At 41.1% G+C, this 14,802-nt stretch overlaps 1 protein-coding gene across 5 annotated transcripts in view; it reads right to left on the bottom strand.

Annotated features, from left to right (window-relative positions):
- REPS2 (RALBP1 associated Eps domain containing 2) overlaps nucleotides 1-14,802 on the bottom strand; it is a 99,607-nt gene that overhangs the window by 51,928 nt on the left and 32,877 nt on the right. For all 5 annotated transcript variants that reach the window (XM_061453155.1, XM_061453157.1, XM_061453158.1 and 2 more), the window contains exons 2-7: nucleotides 12,105-12,228; nucleotides 9,226-9,374; nucleotides 7,617-7,740; nucleotides 4,797-4,894; nucleotides 2,892-3,030; nucleotides 865-928 (exon numbers count right to left, since the gene is read on the bottom strand). In XM_061453155.1, coding sequence (XP_061309139.1) covers nucleotides 865-928; nucleotides 2,892-3,030; nucleotides 4,797-4,894; nucleotides 7,617-7,740; nucleotides 9,226-9,374; nucleotides 12,105-12,228 — 698 coding nt within the window. The remainder of the gene's footprint in view (nucleotides 1-864; nucleotides 929-2,891; nucleotides 3,031-4,796; nucleotides 4,895-7,616; nucleotides 7,741-9,225; nucleotides 9,375-12,104; nucleotides 12,229-14,802) is intronic.

Below are 14,802 nucleotides of genomic sequence, written 5' to 3'. Positions count from 1 at the left end.
TGTGTCAGCAATAAAAAGAAAACATGTTTTGTTAACATACTGGGTTAATCCATTCTTCTTTAGTATTTTTAAATTTAAATTCCAATATTCACTTCCCCCAACACTATGTTTCTTCAGTTGTTTGGGTTTTATTTTTTTTTATTTTCACAACTTTTGAAAAGATTCCAGACATATTCTTTGACCCCAACAGATGTTTAAGCTCTTGCAAGCTTTTTTCTCATTTCTCTTTATAAAAGCATATATAAATTCTATCACCATTTCTGATCAATGTTTAAAACTGTTCTTCCTATCTGAGATGCAAGGATGACACTGAATTACAAAGCACCATGTTGTTTATTGTCAATTTTTATCATGTACAGTTCCATCTGCAATCATTTCTAAATAAGCTCATTAAAAGTATACTGGTTCATTAGAAAAGCACTGATGAATTATGTAGCTGTACTTACTAAAAATTAGGCATTAATTAGGCCTCCTCTGACAAAACACAGCCAGAAACATAAAACCAACAACACATCTAAAACATTCCAGAGGTGCTTCTCCTCTGTGTCATTTAATGAAAAAACATCACTTTCATGGAGCTAATGATGCTTCTTAAGAACAGCTCTCAGTTATATATCTCTTCAAACCTTCCCAGTCCCACTGAGTAGGTGAACATCTCCCCAGAAAACAAGCGTGTCAGGAAGATCAATGAGCACCCTGCTGCTTGGGCCTGAAAGTGATTCTGGAGATAAGAGCAATAATCATAATTGAAGACACTTTTCAGAATTTAACAAGAACTCTTGAATTAAGCATCTTTTATGAAAAAAAAAAGGGGGGGGTTGAAATACAAGGATACACATCCCCAACACTTATTACAGTACTTACCAGATGTGAGAAAGCTCTGGGATGGGCAGCTTTGATTTTGTGAAGAAATTCTTTGCCACAGAACCTGTTGGGAAACCATGCCTTATCAACCATTGGAAATTAGTTCTCCAATTATTTACCTTTGACCAGAGCTGCCATGCCAGAAGCAGCTGGTATCTTTACATCCAAGAGACACTCAGATTAACTGAACGCTACTACGGCTGTTGGACCATTTGTCTCTTGCTGAATAAGTGACAGAGAAAGCCAGACAGAGCTGTTGACCTCATTTCCCCAATCCCTCCATATAGGAAAAACTGAAGAAAGGAAAACATGCTTTAGTACTAGCAGTTCTAACCAGCATAATTACTATGTCACTAATGATGAAATAACAGACACAAACAACTCTACTTCACTCAAAGCCATGTGTGTGGCAGTACAGTGCTGTAGCATCTACACTGCTCTCCCAAGACGCAGCTTTAACCATGATTTTTCCCTTCAGGCTCAGATTTTTGGGGGAAGGGGAAGAAGGAGATTCTGTCCTGCTACTGTCCTGCTGCAGACATTCTCATTCATCCTGCCACAACAGTCCTTCTCATTCTTCTCCTAGCTAACACAGTCGCTTCTTCACCATCCCATATGCATAGGCTATCAGGGTTATCGGGAAGCCCTAGCTGGATACAGGCTCTTACAAAACATAAGGCAACATGAAGCACAGACTTCCAGATCTATACTCCTTTTCCCCTTGGGCATTCAGGACAGATCACCCACTGCAGTACATAAGAAAAGCTGTCCAAGATTTGCCTAGCACAGCCATGTCCTCTCCAACACCTGATACCAAGAGAGGAGTATGTAACCATGAAGAAACCATGTGATAACAACGTACCTCCAGAACATCCCCCACCCTATGACCACGTGCAATTCAGGAACTTTCTCAACCAGGGGTAGCACTTAAATATTCAGTAACTTATGACAGATTTCTTCAATCACAGATTTCTCAAATAACTTCCTGAACCTGAACAAACCTCTAGTGTCCACAACGCGCTGTAGCAAGGACTTCTACAGCTTAGTTATGTTCGGATGCTGTGGAAGCTTAAATTTACCATTTATAAACAGTAATTTTAGATAGGCAAGGACTGCCTGAGCACCTTGCTCAACATAAAGGAAAACGCACAACTACCTGAGAGGCTGTATATGCATATATACATGCATACACAGTTCCAGACATATAATAAGTCTTTGAGGAAATACAGTGTTGTTGGACAACCATTTTCTCTTTCAAGATTATATGAAAGAGTCTTAACTGAGGCAAAGAACTGGTGAAGCACTAATTTCTGTCAGCAGCAAGTTATTTAAATTTTCAGCTGGATCCAAGCCTCCTGAACCCTAGTAATCCAGCAGGGCTCAGTAAGAACACCTCTGTTTACAAACTATGATGTCTTCCTTACCAAACCAAGCATGAAAGGTACTGCCTATACCCACAGTGACTCTCATGAGCACCCTGATCCTCCTATTCAGGATGGAAAGGTAATCTCATGCTGTTAACAATACTTTTAGCATGTGTGTGCTATCCAGGATTTGCTTCTAATCACCTGAAGATCAAAATCTCAGTCTGCAGAGGCATAAACACTCAGGCTTGGCCACATGTGACAGTTAACTGCATGCTTCACTTTCATCCCATGAACGCTGCCACATTTCTGCTGGGAAAGCAAGCACAACCCTAAGCTCAATATATAACCTAAGTTTTTCAGCTCAGTATACACTGCAGATGTGATCCACAAATACAGTGGATGAAATACAGCGAGCTCACTTTTAATTTCTGCTGAATTGCCAACACTTCTCCTTTAGATACAATGTTTTCTAAAATGAGGATATTTAAGAAAAACATAATAGCCACAGGACTGGTTTGCTCTTTGAGCTGTCTGCCACAACCAATTTTTTCTCATAAGCTCACCCCAGACAGAAAAAAATAATTAATTTATCTACTTAATACTTCTCACTTCTCAACCTGGTCCCTCTGTTTGACATGCATGGTGTTTGGTAGAAATTACCTGAAACAAAGGAGTTCAGGTCAGGCTGCAGGGACCTGAACTGGTTGATATAGTAGTCTCGCTGCTCCTCCGTTATCCTCCAAGGGTCATCTGAATAATGGGTGCTGCTGTCCTGTTGCTCCCGCTCTGCTGAAAGAGACTGAAGGGAGGGACACTGGTACCAGCCACCAGTGGTGGGGTAGAAGAGCACTGGGCACCTCAAGAAACCACACTCACTCTGTTCTGTTAGGGAGTGATTCACATTTAAAATACGCATTTTAAAAAGATGTGAAGCAGAAACAGCCACACAGACTACTGTCTCACTACTTTTCCAGTCAAGCTGAGGCTAATGTTAGGCATCTTTACCCAGACAATTAAAGGAAGTCTTACATGACCCAAGCTAAAAGAAAAAAAGAAATCTTAAAACTGCTGACTGCAAAAAAGCAAAGTCCATGTCAAAATTTATTACCTTTGGATTTATTTTAGGGGTTCATTTTGGCTGCCACGCATTACAAAACTGAAATGCACACTGTACACCTGAAATGGATGGAAACAGTAAAGGACCTAAAGCTGTATTTATGCAGCACAGTGCATGACAACTTAGCTTTTCTAAGAAAGTATACATTTAGTTATTACAGAGCTACACCACTTCTGGACCTTCTATGTGCCCCAAGTAACTCAAGAACACATTACACCAAGCCAGAGAGACATGCAAAACTCTTGAGACCTCCTCAACCCTCTGTCACTTCCTAAGGTTTAGGTAAAAAAATCCTACTTTGGGAAGAAGAATATTTTGGATGAAAAGGACATTTTGTCCATTTTTGTCTTTGTTTTCTGATTGAGTTGTCTAAGGGAGGTCTGTATGTTTGGTAGGTTGAGTGGTGATGTCTAGAAGAGGGCTGCTGGTACAGTTACTACCTTTGTTAAAGTGTAATGACTTAATAGTCAAGATAAAGGCCTGGATGACAATGCTTTTAAAGAGGAAGGACAAGAATTAACAATAGCCTGACTCCAACCAGCTCTGAAACCCTTTCTCTGACAAACCTGTCCACTTCCTAAGAAGCAAACACAAAACACTTGTTCTGAAATACATCAAAAGATCCCCGAAACGGGCAACATCATAAAGCCTTAAACTAATTTTCATTTCAAAGCGCTACACAAATGCACTCACTTTCCTTTCAAGTTAGCACAAATTACGCGACACTACCTATACATCTTTTCCTGAGGCTCAAGTGACATTTTAATATGGGTGTTGAGTGCTAAGCACTTGGGAAAAGGCACAGAGTCTCTGAGTCTTACTTATTTAGGAAAAGCTAATCCTTAGGGTAAACTACCTGTTCACATAATAAATGCACAGCAGGTATGCAGGAACATTGGAAAGATCTGCTCTTGCAAAAAGCAGGAAAACATAAGACCCATCTCATAAAACCAAAAATACTGTCAGAAAATAATTTATTCTATTTGCAATGTGATTTAACCAACTGGGGTGAAAAAACAATACACAAAATATTAGGCCATAAATTCTGTGCATGTGTTACAGACAACATTCTAAATCAAACAAGAATCTCTGTGAAACCTCATAGGTTTTAAATGAAAACTTTTACTTCTGCTAGGATAACCTCAATTTCTTTTTTTTTTTTACTTTTTAACTGAAGATTCTTAGTATAGTTTTCCTATCTATGCTCTTTGATACTACTTCTACTTAGCTTCAGCAATTTAATTAATTGGACTATTTATTTTAATTCCTCCTTCCCCATCGGCTTTTTATTTTCTTTTTCATATACTAAAAAAGCATGTTTCAGCCTCTACTTTAAAAACACCATGAAGAACACTTCTTACTTCTGATGTGAGAATTTTTCTGCCCTTTTTTTCTTTCTCTGTTGTTTTATTAGTAGTACTACTAAAGAAAAACATGTAACTCATTACCCGATTTGGAGTTGAGCAGGTGAGTGAAGGCTTGGCTCCGTAATTCCCTGATGATGGTCCATCTTGCTGGTGAGTAGAGTGTCTGACTTCATAAGGAACTGCAGACATTTAAAAATAAAATAAATAAAATAAAAAGAATAATAAAAAAGATCCTACTAGGGTAAAGGAAATCATTAAATACCACAAGGTCAAGAATCTACCTTGTGAACCTAGTATCAAAATCCATTTTGTCTTCTGCAACAATATTCCAGCCACATACTTGTCTTTTATTTTACATCATTCTTCAGACATTACTGATAGAAACTGTCAGTTATATATTACTAGATAAAAAAAATCATTGTTCACCATGTTGAAATATATATTTATATAGCCTGTTTCTATGTTTTGTATACTTATAGCCATATATAGCACAAGAATGCACTACAAATAAGAAGAAACAATTCAATGGAGCTGCAAAAAAAAATGCTTTGACAATGTTACCAATTAGTAAATCACTATTTTTTATATACTCTTCTTTCCCCCTTCCCTAATTTCTACTGAAAATCAAAATACATTTTGCATTCTTTGGAGTAAAGTTAGTAAATAAAAGTGACAATTGCTTCTTTTCTTGCTAAAGTAAATCGCTTGCATTCCATGGCAGAAAATACAGTAAGTGGTGGCATAACAACACATTTAGGAACAATGTTTTAAAAATAGTTCAAGTATGCAAACAAAAATGCAACCCACTCACAGACCCTTACAGATCCGAGAACTTCTGCTGCCAGCCTATTCAAAACTTACAGATAGAACTCAAAAGACCCGTAATGAAAAGCGAGATGAAGAAATCTTAAAATAGGTTCTGACCTTAAAAATTATACCCCTAACCCCCTTGTTTTTCTAAGTGTTTTTACCCTGTATTGGCATCTATTTTTATTCCTGTACAAGCAACTTCTAATTTCAGAAAAAAAATATGGGAAGGAAGTTGTGAAATATACAGATGCCCTTGGAAAGGAGATTTAAACACAAGGCCACACTGCTCTGTGTTTGCTAGCAAGAAAAGCATCCAAAACTATCAAGAAAAAAGTATAGTCACGGTCGCAGTGCAAAGGGCTGCCCTTGAAGACACACCACCCAGTTTCATGGTCAGACCTGCAGTGCAGACCAGCCGACCTGTGTCAGTGCTGTGTCACCAGCACCTCCTGTGCATACACTAATACAGTGGCTTCCAGAACTATCCTTTCAAATGATCTTCAAAAAACTGGAAGAGTCCTCATCTTAAAGGCCAGGAAGAACCAGTAGGTCACCTAGCTTGGCACTTAGCACAGCATGGGTTCTAAAATGTGATCCACTACTGTCACTGAGAATACATTTGGCTGAAGTATCCCTGATGGGATTAGAATAGGAGAGCTTCCTTTTCTGGAATATAGGAGAAATTCTCTTTCTGGAAAATAACCATAGTGTTCTATACCTGTAGTATTTTTTCAGCTTAAAAATTCAAGCTGTTTAATAATTAATTTTAGAAGAAATTGACAGCTTAGATTGGATGCCTCTACTCACTTTGCACAGCCATTGACTCCATGAGTTACGTTTGCAACCAACTTCGGGGGGAGGAAGAGGAGAGGGGAGGAACAAATATAAAAACCCCCACACTCAAAATGCCCCCATAGCACTGACCAATCTGGAACAGAGTCCCAGAAAAGAGCAGAGGTGGCACAGTCAGCTGCTCCTGACGGCCACCTCCTGCCTAGCTCTTCAGGGTGTGGGCTATCTGCTACACGTCTTCTTCACTGCAGCAGAAATGAACTGTACCACCTCACTAGTACTGCTTACTTCAGAAGTCAACCATCACTGTTTTGATCAGTTATGCCAAAGGTGGGATGAGGAAAAATCCCATCACTGAACAAACAGCAGTTTACCTAATCAGCAAGTGAATGCCTGTGACTCAGTACTGGTATGATTTTCACATGAAGGCCACTTGACAATGTCAAACACAGTCTTACCATGGCTGTACTGAGTTTCAAAATGAAATAGTTCTGTATTTTCACTCACTTGTAAACAAGGACAACAGCTAATGGACTGGTACCAAACTTCAGTCTTCACTCACTGCAAACACACTAACTGAAGGAAGGAGGAATGAGGGAAGGATGATAGACACAAATGCCTACTATTGCCAGCATCTTGGTCACCAGATGTTGCAATTAGGAGAGTGCAAGAACGTTACTAAGGCTTTAGAAGTTCCTGTTACTAATAAAACTGGCTCCTGCCCACTACCTTCTTACTAAACTCGGAATGTTTTGCCACCTACTCTAATGGCAATGAGATCAAGGACAAAGTCTTATTTTTGACTGTTTTGCCTATGTGACACTGTGGGACTGTTTTTATATTCATGTTTTATTGTTATTTCTGTTACAAAACTGAAGAGACTAGAGAGATTATTATCCTGCCTGGCATAAGAAGGTTCACTGCCAATCTGAAAACTAATATAGTGGCTACTGAAATCAGGAGATTTTCCTCCCCTCTAATAAAACCAAAGGCACCATGCACTCTGAAAATAGTCACAAGCACCCTGTCACTGTGATACATTGCACATAGCCTTGTCATAGATTAGCTATTTGCATCTGTCTGTGAGCCATGACATATAAATCTAACTTATTTACCAGATCATGAATAGAAAGACAGGATTGAACAATCAAAATAAAGTTGATTAAATAATTTTTCAAAATACAGGTCTAGCTAAATTTTTAATCATTATGCTGATTGTCAGTTGCATTTGAAATTTGATGCTTCTGAGAAAGAAAACAAAAATTGGAAACAATGCATGCATCCCAATTTTTATCCTACCTCCGTGCTGCTGCTCCAGACCACTTCTTGATTTACCATATCCATAACTTAGGGGTATTCTCTGGTAAGTAGATGGAGAAGCAGGAGGCGAGCATATTGGAGACACTGGAGGAGATCTGGGCTCCTATTTTAAAACACATCAACACAAAAAGCAATTCTGAGACCAAAAAACCACCAAATAATCCTGCACAGTTATCCAAACACATGCAGCATGACTGATAAAGAAGCTGCAAATACTGCAGCTCCTTCAGGCCCTTTATTTCCACGAAAAAGCTCCTGAGAAAGCATGACAGATTTTGGTATTGAGCCTTCTAGAGGTAAAGCATGGCAATGCCATAGCAAAGCTTTGCAATGAACAGCTCAAGATATTTTGCTTCCAAAGATGACTTAAGAAGTACATGTAGAAGGCTTAATGTGAGTGGGTATCTTAGAATTTACATAACACAGTGTGAGTGCATTCTTTGTGGGAGAGCATTTTCCATATAAAAACATATTAAAAATTAAAATAAGCCTCTTGAATCAGTATTTTAGGCACTCTGTAGATTTGTAGGTGTTACTGGGTAACTACCCTAAAGCTTTCTCTTTCCCTTGACATACAGAGATTGTTTAGGAGGAGGATGTGATCCTGAAACATTTTATTGAGTAAGAAGGAAAATATAGCACAACAAAGATAACCTAGATGGAGCCAGGGGTTTGAAGGCAGTGTTCCGCTTCCGTGTCAGTACACGCAGGCAGATAAACATTCATGCTCTTCTTCCTCATCCTGTTATTCTCACCATCTTGTCATCAGCTCATTCCTGTTGGTTGACCTCAGGCTGGGAATGCTATTACTCACACTGGCATACTGTGTGATAAATGTGTGTGCACACTACAGGAAGATAAAGTGCCTGCCACTAGGCACTTACAACATTACCTGATACAGTACCAGAGAAGAAGGTGTCAGGCCTGGGGAAAATTATGCACATCAAGGTTGCATTGTGAAGCTGCTTGTATCTGAGTAAGTGCTCTCAACTCTACTAAGTATAGGTAATACAAATCTCCCTTAGAGAGCTTTATTAAATTGGCTACTCAGAACAGAGAATGCTGGGACAATGTTTCACTGAGGACAAAGCAAAGCAGATTTACTCTGGACCACTCCTCTAAAGGGCCAGAATGGAAGAAAACCTGGTGGTCTTATCCCACCCAGAAATAGTTGCTCATGATTCAACAACTCTTCTCCAGCTGAATATTTCTGTAGTTACTAAATATCATACTGGCCATGAGAAATTGCTTGCTTTCATTCTCTTTCACAGACAGGTTTCTATTTGCTGCTCCTCCCTTAGGCCTCTCCAAGCAGCAGTGCTGGACTAAGTAGGAAGACAACGCTGAAAGAACTTACACAGAATATTACAGTGCTGAAAGCTTTATACAAGCTCATATAGAGAAATTCCCTTCAGGGATGCAAGTGGGATGCATCAAAAATAGAGCACAGCCCAATGGGGATTATTTGCATGACAGGAGTTCATCTCCCGTCTAGTACTGCGAAACTGAGTAAGCCCCTGTGAGTGTAATCATTGGACCCAGGAGATTGTGTAATGACATACTGGCCTGAAGGAGACAAGCCTGTTACCTGTTTGTCCCCTTCATCTGTTCTTTTGTAGGAATTTTTTTCCAAAGTTGCATGTGGAACCTGAAACTTAACTCCATGGAGTTCTGCTGGAGTCCCGTAACGTGCTTCACTGTCATTTTTCAGCGCCATAAACCGTGGCAGGGGCAATTCTTCATTAAAAGAGAGAAAAATTCAGCTGAGACTGCAGCACATTAAAAGTACTTTAAGCAGTATAGTCTTGTAAAACCAATGAAAAGTTTATCTGTAAAAGACTACTATTTATATTTTGTAACATTTGTAAGTGTGGAACTCCTGTGATTATTTTGTCTCTCGATAAAAATGTGAATGTTATACAAAGCTACATTCACTAGCTTAATATATAATCTCTCCATGCAAAGAGAAAGAAATAAGCCTTGTGCACATTATTAAAGCAAGTGGCAAACTCATTTCCTGTCTTCAAAACGTTGTGTGTAATGAAAAGAATGGTTTCCCACAGAAACCGTGGGACTGATGAATTAATCAGTCAGGATCACAGTATCCTCAACACTGCCATCATAAAAGGAACAAATTCAAAATGGTAGGGTTCAGAGATCATTCCAAGGCCTGGTGAAATGACAGTGTCAAAAGGTCCCATGTCGCATCTGCTCTACAGAGCAGCAGGGGTACACTCTGTCACCCTTTAAGACAATTCATGATTAATTTGAAGAAGCACCATTTATTTTTGTGCGCAGTCACCCTGAAAGATCAGTACAATTCAAATTAACAGAATGCTCAAAACTCAGCAAAGCCATACGTTACTTCTGTAATAATTTACACCTACAGCTACTACCAGGAAGAAAAAGAACTCAATTTGGGCTGGTACATGTAACTCACCCCACTCTAAAGACACTCATATATTTCAAGAGACAATGAAATTAGGACTGGAAGGATTTCAATAACAGTAAGCAAGCAGGATATCAATGCCAGGACTGCAAGTACCCTTTCTCACTCAAGTCTGTGGATTATTTGCACTCCCCACTTAGAATACTGTGTGCAGTTCTGGTGTCCTCTAAGTAAGAAGGACATGGAGCTCTTGAAGCAAGTCCAGAGGAGGGCCACAAGGATGATCAGGGGACTGGAGCACCTCCCGTATAAAGACAGGCTGAGGAAGTTGGGGCTGTTCAGCCTGGAGAAGACAAGGCTGCATGGAGACCTCATAGCAGCCTTCCAGTATCTGAAGGGGGCCTACAAGGATGCCGAAGAGGGACTCTTCATTAGGGACTGTAGTGACAGGATAAGGGATAATGGATTTAAACTTATGTTTAAGGGAAAGTTCAGGTTAGATATAAGGAAGAAGTTCTTTACTGTGAGGGTGGTGAGTCACTGGAACAGGTTGCCCAAAGAAGTGGTAAATGCTTCATCCCTGGCAGTATTCAAGGCCAGGTTAGACAGAGCCTGGGTCAACATGGTCTAGGGTCAGGTGTCCCTGCCCATGGCACTGAGGTTGGAACTTGATGATCTTAAGGTCCTTTCCAACCCAAACCATTCTATGATCCTATCCTATTATGTGTAAACAGTAAATCTCAGTTGATGTTTCTACATGAATTTGTTGGTGGTTTTTAGGGTTTGGTTCGGGGTTTTTTTGAGGATGAGGTTCAAATTAACATGCTTAACAAGGATAGCAGTGCCAAGAGAGAGTGCACAAACTGTCTGTAAGAAAAACTGACAGACAAATTCAAGCCACCCTGCTTCACCTCTGGTTTACACTCCCCTTCCAGCCAGACACTGAGCCATGCCACCTGCATCCAATGCCTTCCACTTGGTTGGGAGCCCTGCATCACAGGAGCTCAGCTCACACAGGTCTGCACATGCTTGCCAGCCTGGCTCCCCTCTCAGATGGAGGCAGACCAGGGAATCCCTTCACTGTGCTTTGTAACATAGGTGGATTTTACATTTCATTGCCCTTAGCATGGACAGCAGAGCAGAAACTGTGCTGTGAATAGTGACCCAACTGCAAGGCTATGATTACATCCTGCCTTTCCTACCTCCTCTCTGGTCTGGTGGCTGGTTGCATCACTGCCTTCAGCTGGATGGTGGTAAGCACTCTTGCCCAGGGCATGGCCTCATGGCATGGTTTAAATGTATGCCTGGGATATGGGAGCTAAAGGTTCAAACCTGTTCAGGCTCAAGCCCAAGTGAAAAGCCATGTGTTTTAAAGCCTGAGCCCTGCTAAGACAAGGCATCCATCAGCAAGGCAGAGCATGCATCACCAAGGTAAAAACAGAGTTCCTGCCATTTAGCTGCTATCAAGGTTTTGCAGCTAAAAGGGACTTGCTTTCTCTCATCACTTGAATTTGATAAGCCTCTTTAAGAAGCATTTTTCCCCATCAAAAATAGTACATCTAATATCGCTGTCAAGTCACTGAGAAGAACAAAGATGTTTCAAATTACATCTAATACACATTTTCATACCTACTGATAGGATTTTGTCACCATTACCTATTTATTTAAGCAGGATTATTTGCTAAAGCATGATGAATGTTGCAAGCTGCCCTCCACAGGGGGACCCGTGACCTGCCCACATCCGCCACAACAAGCCTTCACCCAACTCAGCAGTAAGCTCCCATTCTGGACAGCTGTCAAGATCAGAGGCTGAAGGTGAGAGAGAAACGCATCCCTAGCACTCATCAGCTGTCATTCATTCCACTCCTTTGGTAATGCTTTTTCTAGAAGGGGGTGTCATCTCAGCTTTACCACACACGTAATTCACTGAACTTTTCTACCAATCACTTAGAGAATATAACATTACCCTCTATGCATAGATATGTTAGAAGAAAAGGTTTACCACCATGGAGAGCTGACAAGCATTAAAGAAAGTAAGAAACAAGTGCAGAGTGCTGCAAGCAAAACTCGCTACTTACCATTCTTAATGCTCTCAATCCGTACTGGGAACCCTGACTGAGCTGCTGCAATTAACTTCAAAGCAATATAAAATTGAGCGGGACCAAAATAACCCACACGCTTGGCTCCACAAAGTTCGGTAATCTAAGAGAGAAGAGACACACTGTTGGTTAAATGCATTTCACTCTTCCAGAGAACGTAAACACCTCTACATAAAGAAAGAAAAAAAAAAAATCTTTAAACAATGAAAAATGCTTGTTGTATTTAAAGATTTCTAATAAACATATTTGTTTCAACTCTGGACACTGCTGTTTGATCTCACTGTCCTTAGTATATCAGAGACAGGTAGGTAGTTGTTAAGCTTTTCAGAAGCACTGCTAGGCAACACTGCTATTGTGAAACAACTCATAGGTTTTCATACTACGTATGATTTTCACAGCAAGTGAAATCATAACTTGTTAAGTACTCTGCCCAGTAGAACACTTCCACTGCACAAGCTATAGTATTCACAGAAAACTGTACTTAATAATAGCCCTTATAATGACAGTTCAGACAATTACTGTAACTGGAACATAAACACCACAGAAGAAATACCTCACTGCAGTGCTTGAGCAGAATATTTTTCTTTATGAAAATTAAGCTTCAGTGCTGAGACCATGTTAATTTCTATATATGCACTTCACTGCTTCACTTAGCCACCTCTATGAAGAAAACAGTTCCACATTCACGCGCTCAGACAACAGCTAAACAAACAACAGCTATCAGCAGGTTTTAAATACAGGCATGAATTCTCCCACCCCTGGAGCTCCCAGATGTTCACAAACCAACCTCAGCTGGGCACTGAGGTAAGAGTGAAACCCCATTCTCCACAGATGTAAAGAGAAGCCCCATATTGTTTCCCTGAAAATACACCTCGATTAGCAACATCTCCTAGTTGGCGAGGTGTGTTGCCCACACACGGAAGGACAGCAAAGGTGTGCCAGTCTTTCATGCTCTCTGGAAAATCATGTCCCAAGCTACAACAACATGACAGAAACTATTCCCATGTCATGTGTATAAACAAATAGCACACACAAACTATTTTTTTAATTTATTTCTATATGTATATATATATACACACATACAGCAGCAAAATGTCACGTGAAACAATTACTAAAAAAGTTTTAGAATGGTAATTCTTACTAATGAATGAAAATTATCTTCAAGCAAACTCTTCTCTGTATGTGGTTTCTGCTTTGCCTGAATGAGCTCTGCCTTCCTTCTCTTCCTGCAAGATTCAGAGATGCATGGCTTAATTCCTTGATCACAAGACGCATCAAGCAGCTTTCTCTTCTCTTACTGCTTGATGAAAAGGGAGACTGATTCTCTGTATGAGGACAGCTTCAATTAACCGGTGCTATTTGCCATCCCCTTTCTTCTAAATTTTTTTTTTCTGAAGTCACTCTGGCTTTTTCTAATTATTTATTTTTTACACCACCACCCTCCCCCATTGCTGGCCTTATTTCTTTTCCGATGGGAACACAGGGCTCTTGGCATGTGACTGAGATGGATGGTGCTGAAGCACGATTAAAAATGGGAGCATGGCGGGGATGAAGAAGCAGGTGGAAGGGAACTCCTCTGATGAGAACTATGCCACATCTGGGGCATGAGAAGAAGTCACACCTCAGTGGATGATGCTACGCAGACCCCAGTGTCGCAGAGGGCTCCCCACTGCCACAGGGAGCAGCACTATCCAGTGTAGGGTCCCACTGCACCAGAAGGTACCCCAACAGCAGCCTGCTGGAGTCCTGGGGCAGGAGCTGACACTACAGGTGGATGCCTGCTGAGCTGTGGGAGCACAGAATCACAGAATGCTTTGGGGTGGAAGGGATCTTAAAGATCATCCGGTTCCAACCCCCTCCCACAGGCAGGGACACCTCCCACTGGATCAGGCTGCTCAAAGCCCCGTCCAGCCTGGCCTTGAACACTGCCAGGATTGGGGCAGCCACAGCTCCTCTGGGCAACCTGTTCAGGGCCTCACCACCCTCATAGTGAAGAATTTCTCCCTTGTATCTGATCTGTATCTCCCCTCTTTCAGCCTCATGCCATTACTCCTTGCCTTATCACTACATGCTCTTGTAAAAAGTCCCTCTCCAGCTTTCTTGTAGGTCCCTTTAGGTACTGGAAAGCTGCTCTAAGGTCCCCCCAGAGCCTTCTCCAGGCTGACAGCCAACTCTCTCAGTCTGTCTCAGGTGTGGTGTGGCTGCCTGTCTGTGGCATGGATGTGCTGCTGAACAGCCCATCACAGTACCTGAAGTGTTTTGGGAGGGCTGGGCAGAGCATCAGTACCATTTCTAAACTCCAAAGCAGGTTCTTTCTCTTTGCCCCGGATGCTCCTAATTCACTCTGTCCTGCTGCCTGCACTTCCCACTCCTGCATGATCCTTCCCCACCAGTGGCACTGTCTCCGCCTGACATGGCGACGTAGAGCTACAAACCGATCGGGCTTGACCCAGAACACGAAGCATACATGACAACACCACTGTGGCAGGTACATGGAAAGCCACCAGCCTGGGGTTTAGTGTGCATACCAGGAACACAAATTCAACAACCTGGGGAAAAGTGGTGAAGAAGGGGCACAACCAAGCTGAAATTCAGACTGGGTAGACAACCCTGTTTTATTATGGGAGATGTTTGTTAAACGAAGGCCAGTACTGAATAACTGAGTTTGCAAAAGCTG

This window comes from Pezoporus flaviventris, unplaced genomic scaffold (assembly GCF_033815535.1).
Source record: "Pezoporus flaviventris isolate CSIRO_AGI_PZ_B2104156 unplaced genomic scaffold, CSIRO_AGI_Pfla_v1 ptg000015l, whole genome shotgun sequence".
Classification (NCBI taxonomy): Eukaryota; Metazoa; Chordata; class Aves; order Psittaciformes; family Psittacidae; genus Pezoporus; species Pezoporus flaviventris.
Note: the sequence above shows the minus strand (reverse complement) of the source record. Positions and strands in the feature narration are given on the sequence as shown.